This window comes from Oenanthe melanoleuca, chromosome 1A, assembly GCF_029582105.1.
Source record: "Oenanthe melanoleuca isolate GR-GAL-2019-014 chromosome 1A, OMel1.0, whole genome shotgun sequence".
Lineage (NCBI taxonomy): Eukaryota > Metazoa > Chordata > Aves > Passeriformes > Muscicapidae > Oenanthe > Oenanthe melanoleuca.
The window spans coordinates 45,430,767-45,453,567 of record NC_079334.1 but is presented as its reverse complement, the minus strand read 5'-3'; the positions used below and the strand labels follow the sequence as shown (position 1 = coordinate 45,453,567).

The following is a 22,801-nucleotide window of genomic DNA, read 5'->3' as shown; positions in this document are numbered from 1 at the left end:
CCGCCCCCTCTCCCCTCCCGCCGCCCTGCTCCGCCGGCTCCGTTAGACACAACGAGTTTAGCAGACGGGCGGAAAACAAAGCCGTGTGTTGTGCTGGCAGTGCCGGCCGGCTGCAGCCTGCTGGCAGCCCCCGAGGTGCCGCGGGCCCGCGCGAAGGCAGCCCGAGGAGCCCGAGCGGGAGGGGGACGGGGGGCAGGCCTGGCCGCTGGCAGCGGCTGTGCCGGGGAGGCACGCGTGGGCCCCGAAACTTTTCTGCTCCCCGGCACTTGGAGCAAGGTGCAGGACCCCCCGGATGGCCCAGCAGGGACCGGCCGCGCCGCCCTGGGGCTGCTGTTCCCCCCGGGAAAAAACACTTTTAATTGATTCCTGCGTGGGACGGGGGATCGGGGGAGCGGGGAGAGAAGTGCTGGCATCGTGCCTAGAGCTGGTCTTGTCCTCCCTTGTCCTCGCCACGGTTCCCAGTAAATCGGCGCTGGGGGTGTGTTTGGGTGGAAGGACCTGGCGTGGGCGCGGGAGAACGCGGACGGCGCTGGCCGAGCGGAACGTGGGGTTTGTTATTTCGGAGCCCACCTCATTATCGCGCGGCAGCCCCTACGCCGGCAGCGCCGGGATCACAAGTGACTGTCACTCAGAATTAACAGTCACCGCATTTATTAAGCACAATTAAAAATCCCACAACTTTGCCGCTCGCCGCTACGGGCAAGTGGCAGGCCGCCTGCCCGCCGCGCCCCGCGCCGCTCGCTGCCGGTGCCGCCGGCCAGCCCCGGCGGGGCACTGCCGGCCGCTCCGCACCGGCGGGGGGCGGGGGGGCCGCTATCGCGGGGCGGAGCCGTCGCAACTCCGGCAACTCGGCGGGGCCCCCCGCGGCGGCCCCCGGCCCAGGCCGCCCCCCGCCCCGCCGCGCACCCTTCCGCCCGCCCGCGGCGGCGGTGCCGTGCGGGGCGCGGCGGGCCGGCCGGCAGCCAATGGGGCGCGGCCGGGTTCGCGAGGTGAAAGTTCAGCGCCGGGGCAGAGGCTCGCGGGGCCGCGGTGCTGCCGATGGGTGGCCGTAAAATATATTTATTTGCTACTCGCGGCTCTTTTGTCTCTTTGCCCCTCGTCCCCCCCCTCCTCGCCCCGTCGCTGCCCCGGGTTACCGGGGCGCTGCCCGCTGCCGCGGAGCGCTACGAGCGCAACGGTTGCGGGGAGCGCTGGCCGCGCGCCCCGCGGAGCCGGGGGACGGCGCTCCCGCGGGCGGCCGCCCTCCACGGCCCCGCAACCCCCGAGCCCGCGGGGCGGGCGGGAACCGCGCGGGACCCGCCGCTCCGCGCCCCGCCGGCCCGCAAACGAAATCGGGCCCCGCGGGCTCCGGCCGCCCGTGGGCTCCGCGGGCAGGGGCGCGGAGCCTCGCGGGGCGCAAGCTGCGCGGTCCGGAGACCGCCGCCCCCCCTCTCCCCGGGCAGGAGGCGCGCCCCGGGGGAGAGGCTGCTCTCCCTCAGGAGCCGTCTGCGGTAGCGGAGAAATGCCGGTACCGGCGGAAGGCAGCGTGCAGTGCCTTTCTGTGGGGTTAGCCGGCGGAGCGGAACCGGCGGGACGGCGCGGCCCGGCCGCGGGCACCGCCAGCTTCGTTGGGCGCCGGGCGAGCGCGGCATCCGCAGCCGGCGGGACGGGAGCGGCGGCGCGGAGCGACCCGCGGGTCCGGCCCGGCCCGGCCCTGCCCCGGCCGCCGCCGTCGGAACGGACACCGTCCGCTCCCGCGAGTGCCCGCAGCGCTCCCAGCCCTGCGCCCGGGCTGCGCTTTGTTCCACGAACCCGTCCTGTTCAGGGTGGCCTCGCAGGCAGACCCCCTCTCTGGTGGGCACAACGTGAAGGGAACGGCACGGCGCTTAGCCGCTAATATAACTCGGCACGAACTTGGCAGTTCCACCCAAAATTAAAACTAAACAAACACATGCTTTCCCCACTTTTTTCTTTTTTTTCTTTTTTTTTTTTTTTTTTTTTTCTTTCTTTTCTTTTTTTTTTTTTTTTTTTTTTTTTTTTTTTTTCCCAAGGACGATTAAGGTATAAAATGTGACTCGGCTTTCTAATGAAAAACGCTGGTGCGTTTTATTTGTTCCTGTTTACGGTTCAAGATTTCATCTGCACAATTGTATTTCTCGCTTGAAATAAACCGCTTTGAAACCGTTTCCCTTTAATTAATTTAATGTAATTTCTCTGTGCTGCTGTCAGCTCTAGGTGTCTATAAGATTGCTATTTTCTATTAGGATTGTTTAGAAAGCAAACAAGAACACATAATAGATCCCTCTTCGAACAAGGTGCACTCCCTTTCCTCCCTGCGTACTGCTCCGAGACACTTGGGAAAGAGCAGAAAATGCTGGTTTTAACCGAAGTCAAGTCGAGGAGAATCTGTATTACAACATCAAAGTAAAGGAGATATTACAAAATTGGTGGAGTTACACCACCATCTGTCGTTAAGCTTCGGGACTACAAAAGCTCAGACGAATAATAAATCTTAATGAGAGATGGCAACTTTCTTTTCTTCACTTTCACCTCGGACTCCTGCCGCCTTGGCAGAGTGGGTTTCCCGGCGTTGGATCGTCCCGAGTGACAGGCAGCGGATTGCCGATGCCCTTCACAGACGTGTCTGTTCACTGCACCATCCCAGGCCAAACGGGTTCTTCTGACACCTGATGTCCCCAAGCAGTTGCTCGTCAAAACACACAGGCACCAACACAATTCAGGATTCAATTTAGTCTATTTTGTACGCCTGTTCTGCAGTGCCATGTTCTGAAAAGGAGCATATAGAAAACAGACCTTGGAATAATATCTGTGAAGAAGCTGTGATGGTCTAATACAATCTCTGATTGCTCTTAAAACTTTGACTGCTATAAACAAATCCTTAGGCATAAAATTATTTTATATTCCCCAATGTAAACATGGCACCTTCTGTGTCCTTGTCAGATCTCCCCATGAGACTTAAGCTCTTTCTAAATTCTTCAATTAAATGGCTTGCAAATGCCCATTTACTATAGTTACTTAAGAATCATAAAAAGGAGTGTTTTCTTTGGGATTTTCTCAGTGTTGGTGTTCTCAGAGGCCAATTGGTACTCATGCAAGCAGGGATCTTCACTGAACTCCGCTACAAAAATCATCAAATTTATCATTATTTTATCAAGGTTCCTATTTTTGGACAAGTGTTTAGTCAGTATTGATCCAAATGTGTTGCTGGATGTAATGCCTACCATTAAAGGTTAACTTTCAGGTTGTTTCTCTTTCACTGTGGAAATACACAGAACTTTGACTGTCTTCAGGCTAGTATTTCACAAGTGCTCACAAACCTCACACTGTAATTAACATTGGGCTTCTCCTAATATAAATCATGTTTCTAATCTTTTTCCTAGGCCTAGAGAAACTCCATTTCCTATATCCTACTAGTAGTTGTTGACACTAAGAAGGAAATTCTCACTTTTAGTTTGTGGACATGTCAAAAGAGAGAAACTCATTTCCTCTGAAGCTGTCTGCTTTCCAGGCTATCTTTTAAAATGCAGAATTATGCTGCAGGCAATAAACACTTTCAGCATTCCTTTGTCTATTGTGTTCATTTCATGTTACTAAAAAAAAAGAAAATTATATCTTTGCCATAGTCAACTAAGCTCTTTGTATCAACATTAAAAGCTAGGGTTTGCAAATTGGTGAAACAGGTGTTTAACATTCACCTGATGGAAATAAATTTTGTGACACTTGTCAGCTTTGAGAAATAACTAGGCCATTACAACCAATTGCTGATTTAGGAACACTTGGTGAAAGACTTGTGTCAAAGAATTTCCTGATGATTTCAGTGTTTGCCTATAGTAATATACACCTGTAATAAATAATAATTTCATTTTTAAGTTATTGAATAGACATTATAGCAGCGGACAAAATTTTAAAAGATCAAATAATAGAGAGTTGCTGGGGAAAAGAAAAATAAAGTATGGCTTTCAAAGTTGTCTTGCTCACATTGGAACAGATGCTCCCCTGAGCAGCACTGATCAAAACAAGGGATTACACTGTGTCAGTTCCATTTCTTTGATAGAGTAAAAACAAAACAAACAAACAAAAACAAAACAAAACAAAACAAAAAAAACCACCAAGCAACTAAACCAAAACAAAACAACCAAGCAAACAAAAGAAAACCCTTAAAATTTTATGCAAATCTTGAAACTCAATTTCCATAGTAGAAAATACGTCAATATTTTCGACATTATATTTGACATCTGTATATAAAGATGACCTATGCATTTTCCTGGATTCTTTTCCTGTTTTGTGCCAAAGAGGCCATGCTGATATTTTGGGTCCTGGTCCCCCAACTATTAGTTGTATATGTGAAAGTCTTATTTAGCCAAAGGTGAGGAAAGTTTTAAGACTGCTAAACCTTTTGGTGAGTTTCTAAAGTATAACCCAGGGAGCAGTATCATAAACATACATAAACAAGTAGCTGTGTGAGTCTCATGAACAGCTCATAACTTCTGAAAACTTTGGCGTGTGACCTGTAAGGTGGTACTAAAATTTAGGCATGTAAATATAAGATTGTAACCTTTCAAATCCTTGGTTAGCTTCCAGGAGTTAACATTGATAAGGTGCCAAAAAAATTGCTTAGGCTCCTAAGGCACTGGTTCTGAAAATATTCAGAATACTATCTGTCGCATTCAGGATGAAGTGTTTGATAAGTTTCCTCAACCTTCTGAAACTGAGCATCTTCTGTGCTGCTGGGGATTAAACTGTAACTAGATAGAATGCCCAGTCAGTCCTTAGAGCAGCCTAAGGCTCTTATTTCCTGGGTAAACATCTCACCTGCTGCTCTGCACACCCACTCTTCTCCTGCTGCTCCCACAGGTCTTTGATCCCTGTTCTGCAAAGGGACACTCAGCCCTACTCCAAACCAACCCTAACCAAGTGCTTAGGTCATGGTCCTGGAAGCTGATTAACGGCTTAGGTCCAAAGAGGGTCTAGAAGTCAAGTAGAATAGCATTCTAATATAGCTATCTTATATATATATATGAAATCTTATATATACATATATATATATATATAATGACTTTGCAACAATTCCCCTTTGTTGTCAGTTTCAAACCATTGGCAATTAATGAAATAGACCATATAAATACTTGTCTCCAAAAGAGGATTCAGGGGCCTGAATAGCAAAATAGCAGGGCATGGCAACCTTGAGAAGGGTAGCACCCTGGATGTAGTTCTCAATACTGATGTTAGATTAAGACTCAGTAATACCAAAAAGAGCATACAATTATTTTCTAGCTCTTTCCTTTTAAGCCAAATTTACTTACATTTAGGGAAACATACAAGTGACCAAGTAACAGTTACAGCTGTGTCCGGACAATTCTTTCCTTTGATAACACAGACACACAAGCCACATTAAAGATGCAAAATTCAGTTTAGTTTCATGACGTTTACACATCTGCAGGAACATTCTGAGAATTCTAGACATTTTGTCAGTATTTAAGATTAAGGGACAGAGCTGTCTTTTTAAAAAACATTTCTATGTTATATATACAAGCTAACATGTATAAAGTAGTCATCTTTCCACCCACAAGCATATTTATAGAATTCATGGTTTGGGAAGTAAATTGAAAGCAGACTGTGGATGCTAACAATGTGGTAAGATACAGGAGTTTTACACTAGTTAAACACTGAATAAACAAGCCCATTTTTTAGGTTTATTTAAGAGGACTTCAGGGACACAACCTCAGGACACATACTTTGAAGGCAATAGAGATACTGCTTTGTGGATGTGAATTACAGAGCTAGGTGATTCAGGAGCAGCAAAGTAACTTTATTTTCCAAATTTATATAAACCTATAATCAAATAAATACTGCTTCTTTCATTAGCATTCCACTTTTCGCTTTCCTTCATCAGAAAAAAATGCTTTTTTATTGCTACAGCTACACAACCAACACAGCTAGGAGGAGAATCAGAGAAATTTAGAATAAGGTACCATCTACACAAGTGGATATCATAGCACTGCACTTTAGATTGTCAGTTATTTTACTCATTGTGTAAGAAAGAAAGCATCAGGCAAAGAAAAGTGACTCAGAAAAACATTACTTTTTAGAACAAATTATTTGCAAGGAGAAGTACTAGAAGTTTAACCATTTCATAATTAGCCGTTAAACAGGGGGAAAAAGAGTTTTAGAAGACACTATTTTTACTTGCAGTGTAATCTTTTGGTGGTAGACATCTTTTCTTTTCATTATAACAAATTTCAAGTACTCTCAAATTCTTCTAGTAATTGACTGTCCCTGACTGCAGTTGTACTGTGCTAGCTCCTGTGGTCCATATTCCTGAACGAGGCTCCAGATGAAGCTCAGTCTAGTATTTGGGAAGTTTGTTGAGGCAACTGCTTGAACCATATGCACCTTCTTACCTCAATCCAACCATTTGGTAATTTTGTGTGCCTTTGCCAGGGTGCTTTGTCCCAGAAATCTGGCAGTGAGATCTTAGCCTTAGGAGAGAGGTCAACATTTTCTCATCAAAGGAATGATTCTTCCATCCATGAGTGTCCTTTATTTGTCAGACTTTCAGAAGTCACCACTTTAGGAAAGAAGTCAGCACCTATTAAAGAAACCAGATTATCAAAGGGTACAGCTGAATGTTGAATATTTGGTCTTGAAAAGAGCTTAAATGGATGCTGACTTCTTAAAAATCTCTTCCAGCTACTCATATAAAATTCTGGCATTCTTTTTAATTGAAAATCTACCACTACAGCACCATGCTGCACTACATGGATGCCCAGAAAACCTTTATTTTGGAACTACTCCAAATCCATGTGGAAGAAAGGAAAAGCAGTAAGTGCCCATTTGAAGAATTACCTGTGCAGCAGATATGTCTGCATACTTCTTACAGTAATTTATTGAATTTAATATAACAGGTGAACTGGTGCTACTTGCTGTAATAAAGGTTTAAGAGGGATTATTCTAGGAGATAACTGCTAGTTTATTCATGGATTTTAATGGGAGCTGGTCTGGGCCTAATACAAGTGTTACCTGAAACCATACCCAATGCAAGCATTACTTAAAATCTACAGAAAGATTGCTGTTTTCACTGTGACTATGACAAACTAACTATAAAGAATATGTAGACAAAGAATTAAATACAAAAGTATTCAATAAATAGTAACAATAAACCAGTAAGGTATATTCTTATATTCTTTATATTGATATGAAATTAAGTTCATGTTATAGTAGTCTGTTTATCAGATTATTTAAAATGTGCAGCTTTAATATAGAAATGGCAAAATAGTTTGGCATTTCAAAAACTATACAAATAGAACTTTTTTTTTCAAAATTAAGCTTTAACTTCTTTTTGGGCAGGCATGTTTAAAAGTATTTCAAATACTGTGGAGAAGCTTTAAAATAATTAACTATCAAAGCAACCCTGAACACCTTCTGCACTCTCCTTAGCTAGTAACTTCCTCTATCCACACTGATACCAATGGATATGTGAGTAACTATCCTATGACATTTCAGTACTGAATTAACCCCCATTCTAGAACAGAAACACTCATCCTGAATAATATTCAGTACTGATATCAAAATAAAAGACCCAATCCTGTACTGTACATCAGTCAGGAATCTAAGTGGTGAAAAAGTGAAATTGATATTGCTCATTTATTAAATGACTTTGTATTAGTTGTCCAAAAGCTGATGGGAATGTATATATATGTGATTGGATTTTCAAAATGAATGTTGTAATCTCCTTAGAAAAAATGTAGAGTGGGTAAGTAGAAATAAGAACATAATCAAACAACAGAACTGTAAGCACATATTTAGCAATCTATTTTATGAATGACGTGGCATCTTTAGGTTTCTTAAATTGTTAGATGAGACAGGAGATTCATGTTGATGCTTTGAATCCCTGTAATGCCTTTGAATTTAGTATAGGGAATGAGACAAACTAACCTTCAAAATTTAAGACTTACTTTGGCTAATATATGCTGTAAACACCAAGTAAGAGAATGGCATCTTTATTTACTTGTTGTGACAAATTGTAAACCAACACTAATACATGAATGTCCTAATGGAGCAGCAGGGGTTGTCCACTGCAAAATATCAACTCATACTCTTTGGCATCTGTATAAATGGAGGGAAAATGATTGTTTTAAAACTACAAAGATCAACACAAGCATAACAAAACAGCATTCACCACCACTCTTTCCAACAAATGCAATAGAATTTAAAAGGAAGGTTATTTTTACCAGAAATAATTTTTTAACTTAATTTTATCCACTATAATATAGAGTTAAGGGACAGCATCATATATGGAAAATGTGATTACAAAGTTAAAAAGATAAAGCAGAATGATTTGATCACAGCACATGATGAATAAACAATTTTCAATTTTAGAACAACAGAAGAGCACAATAAACAACAGGTACAAAAGCTAGAGATTTTTAAATAAATAAACATAGATAATTATATTCAAGAGACTTAAAAGAGTTGGATGGAGTTTGCTTTAACACAAATATAGATTTCCAATAAATCTAGTAAAACAAATGAAGTTCTAAAAGAATGGAAGAATGCAAAATCTGTAACGGCATTTCTAAGTGGTAAACAGGACAGCATGCACAGGCCTGTCAATCTGATATCAGTACCAAACAATGAATGAAATACAGGCTAAAGTGATACACGGGGGAAAAGGAATGCAAAACCTGCAGAGGGTATTTGCTGGGAGGGAATGGGTGTGAGACAAAAAACCTGTGTTGGAAAAGACACAGCACTTTCAAAAACCCACAGGATAGATAACCAACCAAACAAAACTCTTGCTCAGGCATCAGTGCTAGGCTGTGATCAGGAGGAATGTGCGTCTGCAGTTGTAGAGAGATGGTTAGAACCTGGAAAAGGCTAATGGAAGAGTAATAAGAATTCAAATAAATTTAAAAAAAAAACATTTATCACAATATCTGCAATATGTTTTGATAATAGTGAGGTCTTCACTGTAGCAGAAAACCTGTGAGAGATTTCAAAGGATGACATTTGCAGTGAGACAAATCCAGACTAAAGCATGCAGGAACAATTTTAACTGTGAGAATAGTCTGGAATTATTTCTTACATGCTGTCAGGGGTTTCCCCATCATAATCGATTTTTAAAGCAAGTGTGGATATTTTCCTAGGAATATTCTATTATAAAATAAAAGTTCATATAGAAAAAATGCCTAGCCTAGGTGGTGCAGTTGTTAAGGCTCCAGATCAGAAAAGCCAGGTCTGACTTTTCAGTCCAGGAGCAGGGTTGAGTTAGAATTGTCATCCTCAGATACTTAATGCCCCATGAAGATAAATGGGACCATATATAATATTCCTTATGACTGTTCTTTAGGGCAGTTTAAAAATTCAGGAACAGTGCTGTATTTTATTTCATGAAGAAAAATATATGCATACACAGAAAATAAATATTTCTAAAATATATGCATTTTTGTTGTTATTATTATGAATATTTAAGGTGCTGAAGTGAGTGGGAAAACACAAATGTGAAATTACTGACAGCACATTTGCAAGTATTTAGTGGTTTGTTTGTTAAACAATAGTTTAAGATGTAACATTTACAGAGTTTGGTGGTCCACAAAGTATCTGTATAGTTGTAGTACAGCTGTACTACTATCTGTAGTAGTAATGTTGGTTTTATATTTTATTTCTCTGTAACATTGCAGATGAGAGAAAAATTTTGCAATGAAACATAGGATCTAACTCTCTAGTAAGATGAAGGGATGTTCCTCTCAAACTAAGATAACAGATATTAAAGAAATTTACAATTATTTCATCCTCCCACCCCCTACCCCACCCTCCATTCCCCATTCTCTTATCAATTTAGAGTGAAGATTTGGGGACTGAGTGCAAAACGCTTCATTTGAACTAGCCTTAGCAACTTCTGTGTTCATCATTTTCTTAATTGCTTTTCACTGTCTTGTCCAAGAAAGACTTTGCAAGGCATAGCTTCATAGGCTATGATGTAATGAGATCTTATTAGTTAAACAAGACCAGAGCTCAAGCTTAAGCAAAATAAATTTAGATAAAGTCTCTGCCCCTTGACCCAGCCATTTTGCAGTCTTTGAACAATAAAGAAACTTGGAATCTGGTCACAGATGCAGTGTGAAAATTCCACTGGCTGAAGGGAAACTGTCAAATGGTGTAAAACCAGAGGAGCTGGTTCCCACTGCTTTGTGCCTTGTCCTGAAAAGCTTCTTAAGGGGAAAAAAAAAAAAGCTGATAAATTCAAAGGGAATCTGTATCTTTATTGTGGTGATTTCTAGCCAAAATATGGTCCCTTTGGAGCCAAAGCCAGCATCATAAATTATAAGCATATAGAGCTAACAAACTTAGTTTATATTGTAACTTCAGTTGAGGAGCAAAACAAGACAGGACAGAATAGACTATGAAAGAAGAAATTGTAACAAGTTCTGAAAGATCATGCAGCATTTCCTCTGAGAACATTTTTGAATAGGAGCAAATATGCCCTTCTATGAAGCTTTTTGAAAAAATATGCTTTTCTTGTCCCCAAAAATCCTACAATAATAAATATATTTAAATATATATGCAATATACATTATAAAAAAGCAAAAATACATAACACATATATAATAAATAAATCTGAATTATACTGAATAAGGATTGCAAATTAGAAATAAAGCATCACATATCATATATACAGTATTTTAGTAAGAAGTACAATTAACCTATCCTTTTCAGCCTGCTGAAGGTTTCTTTCTTTTCTCATTACTTAATGCTTTATTTGAGACAAGTTGGAGGGATAATGAATCAGTGATATCTTGAGATTATATACAGTCTCCTTACTTTAAAGATGGGACAGGAAATTCCTATTCAGTATACCTGTAAAATCTGTAATTTTGGACACCACTAGCTCAAATAGCATCTTTGGCTAAAAGAACTGTAAATTTAACATATAGTTTTCAATTAAAATGTATCATATTATAAACTTCTTTGGCTAAGAGGTGAGAAAGGATGTTCTAACCAACAGCTGGGATTCAGGAGTACTAATCTTTGCTCTGACACTGTTGCTTTGCAACCTACTTTGCAGAAAAAGATATCGTTTGAGGAAATTAAATCAGAATTTTTAGAATTGCAAGGATAATTTGTATATGTTCTCATAATACATGTATTATTACACTATCAATGATGGGTTAATGTAGAAAAAGGAAAGAATTCGTCTTTCACATAGAAAATTCTTGAACTGTGGCATTCAATACAAGGATTGACTACCTTTCCTTTGAAAGGTCTTTCTTATCAACAGCAACATGCACATTTATAACTGGTGGAAGTAAGGTGATCACCTTCTATACTTATCTCTGTGGTATTCAGATATGCATCTTGCCAAATTGTTGCTGAAAACTGTATCATTCTTATGGGAATACGTTTTGAAAGAATCTTCTCCATGGACTGAACATTAGGTGATTCACCAGAGCTGGGTTATCAGTGCTCATTTTTGAAAACAAAACAGTGACTGGAGCAATGGTCATTACCAACATCAGGTAATCAAATCCCTTGTAAACAGTACCGAGCTTACTCTGGCAAATATATTTAACTTAACTAAATATCTAAGAACTAGCATTTCAGCCTGTAATTAAGAAAGTCCTGGGAACCAGTACTTCTCAAAAAGAGCTGAGGATCCGAGTTCAAAGTCATCTGCGTATAATTTCCCAATGTGACATGGTGCACAAAATGTCTAATATGAGCTTAATGAATAGGTATCAGAGGAATAATGAATGAAGATAGGTGTCGAAAGTTATTATGTTACTGGTGTATTTAGCACTGATGAAATCATTACTGTAATGTTTTGTCCAGAGTTGGGGTCCATGGTTCAGGAATATTGTTGAAGAAGTTCAGAGAGGAGTCACAAGCCTGACTTGGGGACTGTTAATCATGATTCAGGGTAAAAGATTCAAAGCGCTCAATCTGCTTAGTTTATCAGCTGAGAATGCTAAAGATTGATTTGGACCTAACCTCTAAGCTGTTACCATGGGGAATTATACAGATTTGATTATGGACTCCTAAATCTATCAAAACCATGAAATTAGCAATACAAGGAGATAAAATAGTAGAAAATCTGGACAAAACTATTCTATCAATTAAGCTGCATATTTTTGCAAACTGAAGTGAGCAACTTCCTGTGGTCTATGGCAGATACCTTCTCAATAGCAATCTTTAAATATTTTTCTAAAAGACAATTTGTGGCTCAAACAAGAATTAACACAGGCAGCTCTATCAGCTTGCTTTATACAATAGCACTTCTGTTTTTATCATCTGCAAAATATTGAAAAGATCAGGTTGAAATACTGATCTTTGGGACCTTGCAGCCATCAAAATAGAGGCCTTCAAATGTATCTGTATAAAACCTGTGAATCCAAGGAAGGAAGAGTCCTCACTGATAGCATATTGTCAGAACAAGATTTTTAGGAGATACTACTCTATTAATTTTTTAATTTTTTAATTTTTTTTTAAATCCTAAACAAAAAAAAAAATTCCAAGAAACTCCAGAATTATAGGTATGGCACTGGAAGTTGTTTTACAAACATTAGACTAGTTTGTTAAGTGTATGATACTGTATAAATTATTAATACCTCTGTAAGTAAAACTTACAAAGTCACACCATTCAGAAATTCCGAGAATTAGTCACTTTTATTATTTGTGTTACATAGAGAACAAATTGAGGGAAAAAGAGTGATAAAGATCAAAAATGAATCCTGGAAAGGAACAAAATATTTTTGAGACCTCTTCCCAGGCTTTAACCAATTTTTCTTTTTTGAACCAGGCAACCTGTAAAGATGATGGTAGGTGACATTCCTGTTCATGTGTCAGTATCAACCCAGTGCTGCTGTGCCCAGTGCAAGAAGACAACTGATGCTGAAAGTACCATCTCTTTCCAACAATACATGGAAAGTAAAGTCCTGAACATTTACTCTGTAATTTATCCTCATTGTACTCATGAGGGAGAGGTGATATTGATTTGGTATCTTTTCAAAATGGCAGTTTAGGGTATTAGTTTACTTAAACTCCTTGAATTTCTCTATTGATGACACTTTTCATAAACCTCCTTAGAAAAAAAAACAAAAACTGTACTATTACAATAGAAAAGTTTGTAGTATTATATGAACCAAACTGCAGAGCAGTACAATATACCTTCCACTTTATGCAATTTTTGTAAAGATCCCTGCAGGAAATCAATTAATGGTGCATTACTGATTTGAAAAGGGTAAAAGAAAAATAAATCATTAAATTATATTTTTATGCAACAAAAATTCTGTTCTGTGCCCACAATTCTAAAATACATTTTTATGCCTTTTTAAAGAAAATTTAGGAATTGCCGTCATATTATCAAATGTCCATTCTTACAGTTATGTTATGGTTGGAAGACAAATTAAAAGATAAATTATGAAAATGACACAACAAATTAAGCAACAATCAGCTTCCTGCACTTAAAGCAGTTTTTCTTTACAAGAAACAACCCAAGACCCATCTGTTACAAGCTTTGAACAAAATCAACATAAAATGAACCAACAGTATTTTGGCCTTTGATCTCTTGGATGCTTTATGACAAAGGTCATAAAGCATGTAATTATTATTTGATATCAAGACAGCTCAAACTAACCTCCTATTCCTAAGGCAATGGTCTTCATTGCAAGTCAAAATCTGCTTGCATGGAATAAATAACCTTACTGATGGAAACAAATCCCTTTCCTCTCAGTTTAATCTGGGCTTTTAAAAAGTTCCTAGTAGTTCAGAAATGGAAAATATCATACTGAAATTCACCAGATCATAGGCATTTCCTGTTTGTTTCTGAAAGCTGTAGTTATGATTTGTAAATTACATCATCACTTAGGTTCCGGCTACTTTTAATTGTAGACTTCTTAATTCCTTTTGCTCCTCTTCATCAACGGAGGTCAGCTCAGGATGGCCCTATGTTTCGGCTGCTGAGGCTTAGGAAAATTTGTAAGGCCTTTAAATCTGACATTTCATTCCTGGCATTGATATGAAACAGCCTACATTTGATGAGCTTCAGAAAACACAGAAGAAGAAAAGTACACACTTGGACTTTTTTTTCTCCAATAGGCAGCATTGAATAAGACTCAGCTTTGGTTTTTTACCTTCTTGAACAGAAAATTTCCAGGAATATCAGTGCTTCCTTTTTTTTCTTTTAAACATTTTAAAAGTTTTTACTGTAAATTGCCCAGCAGGAATGATGGGCACATCATGATTAAAACACCTTATTTTTATGTATACAGCAGACAATCACTTGCAGCAGGCACCGTACATATATATTGTGAAAAACAGGCACACAATAGAAGTTCCTTCACAAAAGAAATGTACTTTTCCAAAAGAGCGATGTACCTGAAATACCATGTAACAAAAATATAGCAGTTAGACTAAGAACATCAGAACCAGGTCACACAGAACCATGACCAATAATTCAGCATTTTGAGTACAAGAATAAGAAAAGAAGACAATACATAAGCTTCATAATGAAAAACATAACAGAATAAACAGAGAAGATTCTTTAACTGGAAACTCTTGGAGCTGAAAGGCAGCTTAAAGAGAGATGGGCCCTCTCTCTGTGCATGCCCTCACAGGATTAGGTAGCTCAGAGAATGGTCTGTGTTTGAAAAAGTTATGTGTAACTGCTGCCCAGGCAGATGACAGCTCCTGTTTTCAGGCAGCTCTTGCACTGGTTTCCCCACCACTGAAATGAAAACCTAACAATAAACACAAATTTGAGAATCAGGAGGTGTTTTTCTAGTATCATGACACTTTTACTCTGATCAGTGTCTCCATGTTAGATTTAACCTCTGTTACTATCCAATGTGGCCACACACTTCTTTGCTGAATTCCACTTTTTGCTCTGTTTATCACTATGCCTTAATGGTGCAGCATGATTATTTCTGTGCTTTTTAAATTTTGGACTTAAAATAATAAAGATGAGTATTCAGATTTCTGAGTACTTACCCAGAATTTTATAGACAGATATTATATTAGATACTCCCATGATTAACACAATCAGCTCCATGCCCTTGTGTCCAGCTGGATGCTACAAACTAGACCTGGAGCTCAAGGCTGCATGTAAGCTGTGCAGAGTGAGCTGCCACACAGACCAGAGCCTTGAGCTAACAGGGCAGCAAGGTGTACCCCGCAAGCTGAGGTGCTGTGTATTTGGGGCCACGCTGAAACAACCCTTCTGTTTTCTGCAAATTCTGCATTTGTCACTGCCTTGGCATTTGAAAGAGGTTCTTAGGATCTGAGGAAGGTACCTATTGCCCTTTTGTCCTGCATACAAGCACAAAAGATAGGGACAGACCCAGCTAGTTCACAAAAATCCAGGCTACAAGGCACTGACTGTGAATTATACATCTAATAACTTGTCTAGTGCGTGAGCAATAAAGTCCTACACATGTGAGCAAGCAAAGTTCACCATTTTCATAACTGAGACAGCAAAAAGTTAGGAGATTTTCTGAAATACTGAAAGCTTAGTTCCACTGATTTAGACAGATAATTCCGGCACTGGGGTCATCATCACTGCTTCATGACTCAGTGTTCCTTCTTCATAACAAAGAAAGGGAAAGACAATCTATAGCATGGCAGAGGATCAGGTATCAATCTCATGCAGAGCTATGAAATGACGAAAACATTTACATAATTTGATATGTACACTTCATTATGTAATGAAATTATATAGCCAAGCTATGCAAATTATGTTATATTAAAAAGTTTATTATAACCAGAAGGAATGAAAAAAAAAAAAAAAGACAAGATTTGTGAAAAAATTTAGCATCACTATTACCTAGACAAGACAGCTCTCTTTTAAACAAAGTCCACCTTTGGCACACTAGCATAAATTAGGGTGAAAGCCCCTGAAAATATTAGACATAGTATTAAAATCTGCTGCAAAACACAGTAAAATATGACCTAGAGTCATGGGAGAATGTAGCAATAGAAGTTCTTTCATATATATTATATATTCTGAGCAGGCTAACATTAATTGGTGCAACTTCTTGAGCTCCCACAAATCTTCAGAGAGGTGTTTCAAAGTTCCTTATTCTGCTATGCGAGCTATGATAGAAAAGAAAAATAATAGTAAGAAATGTATGCACAGGCTGTATTTGAGTCTGTGTAATCACAGATCTCAATGTGGAGTGTGTGTGACGCATGAAAAGCACATGGCTTTGTGCCAGATTTATGTTCTCTTGGAATTGGGGTTGACCCGAACATCAAGTTAAAATAACTTGTAATTTATCTAAGTTGCATTTGGTCTAGCTACAAGTCAAAAGGAAAATAAGGGAAGCATTGCTTTCTGAACAAAATATGTTGTACTCATCTTTATCTATCTCCCCAAAAAATAAATTTTTTTGTAATCTAGGTTGCAAATATCTGAGAATGTCAGATGACCTCAGGCTTCTCTAAAGAGCCAAATCCTGGGGTAGGCAGAGTCTCATGATTAGAATAAGTAATCACTTGAAAGACCAATGTAAAGTCCATAGAAATCAAAGGAAATCTATTGACTTCAGGGAATTTTAGATCAAACTCTGGAAGAACTTGGGGGTATAACGCTTCTTGCTCATCACTTCATTCATCTACTCAGCAACTACAACTACCTACACATTTTGTGACAAGTGAGAGTCTGTCAAGTAACTCCCACGGCATTTTCCCCTTTCATCCTGTAAACTCCTTCATTAGTGATAAGCCTCTGTGCCCTGGCATCCATGTACCAGCTAAAGGGAGGAACCTGTTTGTAAACCAGATGCTTTGACATAGCTGGAACTTGGAAGGGAGGCAGCAGTACTTGGCAAACAAACTTGTAATAAGTGCACTTTGCTTGAAATGTTTATAATTTGTTCTTGAAAAATATGCTGAGATGATGGGCACTAGACATCCGGCTCAACTTTGAAGTTCAAGTTTGAAGGTGGGGATCTTGAATACCTCCCAAAGAACATTTGAAAAAAAAAACCAGGCTGGTGATCTATAAAGTAAAGAATGTGCTTAGGGAGAGGGGGCAGAGAATGCTAATAAGTCCCATTGTCATGCCCCCTGCAGAGAAATTACCAAGGTCCAGAGAAAGGCAGTTTAATTTATGAAGCACCAGGTTCATATGAAACCCTCTTAATTTGATGCTGGATCTTTAATAAGAAGCACATAGGTATACCAAACATCCCTTCCAATCCACGTGAATACTTTAAAGTTAGCAACACTCAAAAATTAGACAAATATATAAGCAGAAAAGCAGTCTCATTTTCTGCCTCTTGCTCTCCTAAAATTGTACATAAAAAGGAGTTACTTTGCTCAGCTGAGATGTATGTGATGCCTACTTATGATCCACAAAATGCAATTACCAAGAAAAGATCAGCATCTGGAGATCCTCCAGGACAGTCTGCTCAAGGAGGAAAAAAAACCTCAGGTGCTCAAAATGTGAAGACCTGAAAGTTTCTTCCCTTTGACAGTCCCATTGTTCTGTGGACAGAGAAGATCTGCAACTATGGAGGGTAAGCTGAACAATTATCTGAAATCAGACTCAGCAGACTTACTGGCATTTAGAATTTGGCTAAATAAAAAGGGGGAAATGCATGGCACTTTTATAACGTTTAGCTTTATGAATAAAGGAATTCAGCTCAATGCAGACCTAAAGCTGGCAGGGGATTCTACCACATGAAGGGGAGGGAAGTTCAAAGCCCTCAGGAGTATTACATCCAGTTCACCTCCTATCAGCTCCATTTCTTTTCCCTCTGTACCTACCTTTACTGCTTTGCACTCTTTTAGTGGCAGAAGTCCTGCCTTTCCTGTAAGTCTGTAACAATCAGTGTGAACCAGAAAGGACAGACAGACACAGAGCTTGTATAGCAAGTGGCTATCCAGACAGGAGATACCTCCTCAACAAGAAAGGTGTTTGGTTGTGCAGGGATCTGTCTTTGAAGGTGCTGTGAAGCCCTGAGGGCAGGTGGAAGGCAGGAACCCGGCATGAGCAAGGTGATTTGACTGAGGCTGACTTGATGGGCAAAGCAATGAAGGGGTCCAGAAGGCTTCTCTTGGAAGGTAACTGGCAGGATCCAGGGTAGGGCAAGGTTGGAAGGCTGGACTGAGGCATGTTAGCTGAACCTTGAAATGAAGCTTCATCAAGGAGAAACAGACTCTTGCACTCCAGGCATGATCAGTGTGGCTGAGGGTTGGGGACCTAAAATCCCAGAGAAAAAGTAAAGAGCTGAACTGCAGTGACTGAGGAATCACTGCCTTAGAGTCTAAGTCAAAAGACAGATAAGATGCAAAGAGACAAGGAAAAGGATACCTAGGGATTAACAGTTGCATAAAAAGCAAAATAATAATATCACAAAAAATTCTGTGTTAAATTAAGCATGTGACTAGTTTCAGTGATACCTAGTGGGACTACATGAGTAAAAATAAATGCACGAGATAGAAACCTAAAATAGAAAATGGAACATAAAACTGGGAAAATGAATACAAAATAGAAAGGGTTGAGGAAAACAAAAGTGGAGAGAGAAAAGAGAAGAGCAAACATTATTTTAAAGGAAACAGATGCAGAAAAAGAAGACACTTTATTGATTGTTGTCTGCTGATGGTTTAAATATACAAAAACATACTTGATACTGATAATGTTTTTAAAGGCTCAACCTAAAATATATTAAAGAAAGTATCTTTGGCTTCCCTGGATTAGTAAGCCAACAAGATTTGCATTTAAAATAAGTGTCCAGATCATGCACCCTCTCAGGCAGGGTTAAACCAAACCAGAAAAAACGGCAGGGTCAGGGCCAAGGCAGCTGCCTGCATGCCTGTTATGTCTGTCATTGTTTGCTTTGTCATTCTGGACTTGTAAGCCTTTCAGGCCTGGAGCTCTCCCCATGGGGCCTGGCCAACCTCCACTGCCTTTGGTGGGCACCGAGGAAGGCTTTGTTTGTCCAGTTAGGCACAGGGGAGTCAGGGCCTGGCTGAGGCTTCAAAGTTATAGATGTAATAGCAGCAAAATATCATATACATTCACTAAGATATGGCTGTGCTTGAATGCTTTTTCTGATATTGGGACTCCGTGCAGCCATGAAGTTGCATCCATTAAGAGCAAGTCAGTATTGAGTTCTTTGACACCATTATGATTGGTGTGATTTCACCCAGGATGGGTGAAAAGGCAGTTTAAGATCTGCTTTTTACAGCACGCATGCTTATTTTCTCTCAGTTGTGGTGACAGGAGCTCTGCTGGCACTGGCACCGCCACCACAGAGCAGCACTCAGAAGAGGAGGGTGTCCGGTGACTTTTGGTGATGAATTGCTGTCCTGTTCCCACGTGCCAAGAGAAACTCTGCCCACACCCACACCCACACCCATGCCCTGGTGCTGGAACGTGCTCCATTCACACTTGACCGAAGGCACAGAGATTGCGTCTTGCCCGCGGCACCCTTCAGACAGCTCTTCCCGTAGTTCAGTGACCCGCTGACGGGTTAGGGTCAGGGTGGAGCGGAGCTGCGGCCCGCGACCGCCGGGCCCTCAGGGCTGAGCCGGGCCCTCATGGATGAGCCGGGCACTCAAGGCTCCGCCGGACCCGCAGGGTTCAGCCGGGCTCTGAGCACTGAGCCGGGCCCGCAGGGTTGAGCCGGGCCCGCAGGGTTGACCCGGGCCCTGAGCGCTGAGACGGGCCCGCAGGGTTGAGCCGGGCCCGCAGGGTTGAGCCGGGCTCTGAGCGCTGATCTGGGCCCGCAGGGTTCAGCCGGGCCCGCAGGGTTGAGCCGGGCTCTGAGCGCTGATCTGGGCCCGCAGGGTTCAGCCGGGCCCGCAGGGTTGAGCCGGGCCCTGAGCGCTGAGCTGGGCCCGCAGGGTTGAGCCGGGCTCTGAGCGCTGAGCTGGGCCCGCAGGGTTCAGCCGGGCCCGCAGGGTTGAGCCGGGCTCTGAGCGCTGAGCTGGGCCCGCAGGGTTGAGCCGGGCTCTGAGCGCTGAGCCGGGCCCGCAGGGTTCAGCCGGGCCCGCAGGGTTGAGCCGGGCTCTGAGCGCTGAGCTGGGCCCGCAGGGTTGAGCCGGGCTCTGAGCGCTGAGCTGGGCCCGCAGGGTTGAGCCGGGCTCTGAGCGCTGAGCTGGGCCCGCAGGGTTGAGCCGGGCCCGCGGGCAGCGCGGCGCTCTGGTGCCCCCGCGTGGCCGGCGGCGGAGCAGGGCGGGCGAGAGGGCGAGAGCCGCCCCGGGCCTTGGCCGGGCTCGTTACTCGCGCCGTTAGCGCAGCGGGGCGATGTATCCAGACAGGGCCTGCGGGGCGGGCAGGGAAACGTTCCGGGGTTGAACAGCACTTACCAGAAGGATTGCTATTTGTTTTTATCTTTGGTTTGTGTCAGAGTTGCTGCTGTTGTCTGTTCTGTGCGGACTGGCGCTGAGCCCCGCGGGCGAGGCTCGGCGCGGTGCCGGCGGTCGGTGCGGTGCTGGCGGTCGGTGCTGTGCCGGCGGTCGGTGGCGGTGCTGGCAGTCGGTCGGTGCTGTGCCGGCGGTCGGTGCCGGTGCCGGTGGCGGTGCTGGCGGTCGGTGCTGTGCCGGCGGTCGGTGCCGGTGCCGGCGGTCGGTCGGTGCTGTGCCGGCGGTCGGTGCTGTGCCGGCGGTCGGTGCCGGTGCCGGTGCTGGCGGTCGGTGCTGCGCCGGCGGTCGGTGCCGGTGCCGGTGCTGGCGGTCGGTGCTGTGCCGGCGGTCGGTGCCGGTGCCGGTGGCGGTGCTGGCGGTCGGTGTTGTGCTGGCGGTCGGTGCCGGTGCCGCAGCTGCGGTCCCGGACAGGCACAGTTTGGGCTGCGGGATGTTCGGGGCAGCCCGTGCTGCCTGGAGTGCTGCAGGTTGAGCTCAGGACACGTCTTTTAGAGTCATGGGGAGCAACGTTTCTTTTAACGTTGTGCCAGAGAGAGATCAAGACTTGCTTCGAAACTGTTACCAATCTAGAGAATAAATCTCAATGTAAATTTTTACTTCTGGAATTGGAAGAGTTGATGTGAATCAGGTCTGTGCCTCCTAATTGGGTGTTTCATCTAGAAGCCTTGGACATAATGTGATGTAATTTGGACAGTTTATCTCCATTCGGTTTATTTGAGTAAATAATGTCTGAATAAAGTGTGTCAGAGAAACTAGGAATGAGCACAATGTTTGTTGGAAGTGTGACCCGTTATTTTATGATGCATCTGCAAAAAGAGCAGCAAAATCTTCTCATAGTGCAGCCCAACTTTCCCCCTTCCTTCGTGGCACTTACTATCTGAGTAGCAGTATCAACCTCTTCTTCACAGTTAGGGCATGCAGAAAATCCTGTGGACAGCTGGTTAAAAGGGCCAGAGGGTCCAGAATAGTCTTCATTGCCATCTCTATTCTTGGCCTTTTAGGGCTGAAACTTGAAGTCTGAGTTCCTACTGCTGGAAGTGTGTATTTCAAGTGTGCAAATATGTATCATGTTAAGTGTAATTCAAGGCTGCCTTTACTGGTATTTTTTAGACTTTTTTATTATTTTTATTTATTTTTCTATTTCTAAAGCATACTTTGTGTCTATGCACAAAATTTATGCTCTGAATTTAAGAAAGCACACTGCAATGCTAGAACCAACAGTGCAAAGTACTGCTTGAGAATTTGGACAATGCTCTCAGGCACTAGATGTGATTCTTGAGGTGCCCTGCACGGGGCCAGGAGTTGGACTCAATCCTGATGTATCCCTTCCAACTCAGCATGTTCCATGATTCTATGAAAGTAAAACTTGCTGTGAGTTCAGTGAAAAATTTCCTCTGCACCCAGGAAATTCCAATCTCATTGAAGGCAAAAGTGTAAGAATTTCCTGCTATCTTTTATTTATAAAAAATTGATCAGAGAGAGTGACAAACATTGCAGAGTTTTAGAGCTGTTCTTGGAAATAAATTTTTCAGAAACCCACAGGTATTTTATGTGGTCCTGTGTATTACTTCAACTAATGAATCAGCTTTGGGACTGCAGAAAAAGGCTTTATATGCTTGATCCTAAGGTTAAGTCAATGTATAGTAGTATAAAGACCATATACTATCTAATCCATATATACATCTAGTTTATGAACAAAGCCGCTTTTTCACAGCAATGGAAAAATGCATAAAAAGTTTCATATTGGAAAAAAATTCAAATATTGCAAGTCAAGAGTTAAAGAACCAATACCATGTATTGCCTCCAAGTGGAAGACTAGGACCTGTCATGTTCTGGAATTTAGTGATGACCCATCCTGCATATCTCAACATCTACACACTACTAAGAGCTAGCATTAGCTGAGTCACTTGCTACTTTCAGTTATAACTCCCTCACAGAGAAGGTATATTAGAAAAATCAATAGAGAAATCAATACATTTTACCCAAGTTATCAGATGTGCTCCGGATGCTTAAGTTGCTAAATAGTATTTGATTCAAACAAAACGGATCTCACATCCTTTCTATTAAACTGAGGCTTGGCATATATTTCTCCCTTTGCCATTCCCAGTTGAGAAGCATTTGCACTCTGGCACCAATTTATGTGGAATTTCAATGTGGTTTTGATATAAAATTGATTAACATTTCCTCGTCTGAAAAACTGTCTTAACATCTCAACAATTATGGGAAATTAAATTGCACAAAAATACTTTCAGTTTATTTCCCAAGTAAAGTAATAATGCAGCATAATGAGGAGTTGCGCAAGGGATCTCTAGGAGTACTTGGGAAAAGCAACAGTCAGTGAAGTAGAAAAATGAGGGAACAAAGAATGGATTTCACAGCAAACTGTTTCCATTGGATTTCATCTCTAGATATTACATCGATATTTTACATGCAT

The 22,801-nt window shown here is 42.0% G+C and overlaps 1 protein-coding gene across 1 annotated transcript; it reads right to left on the bottom strand.

The window, feature by feature from the left end:
* Window positions 1-2,136: 2,136 nt before the first annotated feature.
* LOC130248348 (transcription initiation factor TFIID subunit 1-like) lies at window positions 2,137-22,468 on the bottom strand. The gene is made up of 3 exons (XM_056482058.1): window positions 22,421-22,468; window positions 20,311-20,852; window positions 2,137-2,766 (listed from the first exon to the last, which is right to left on the bottom strand). The coding sequence occupies exons 1-2, from the start codon at window positions 22,466-22,468 to the stop codon at window positions 20,322-20,324; spliced, it is 579 nt and encodes a 192-aa protein (XP_056338033.1). The 3' UTR covers window positions 2,137-2,766; window positions 20,311-20,321.
* Between the last annotated feature and the right edge of the window lie 333 nt (window positions 22,469-22,801).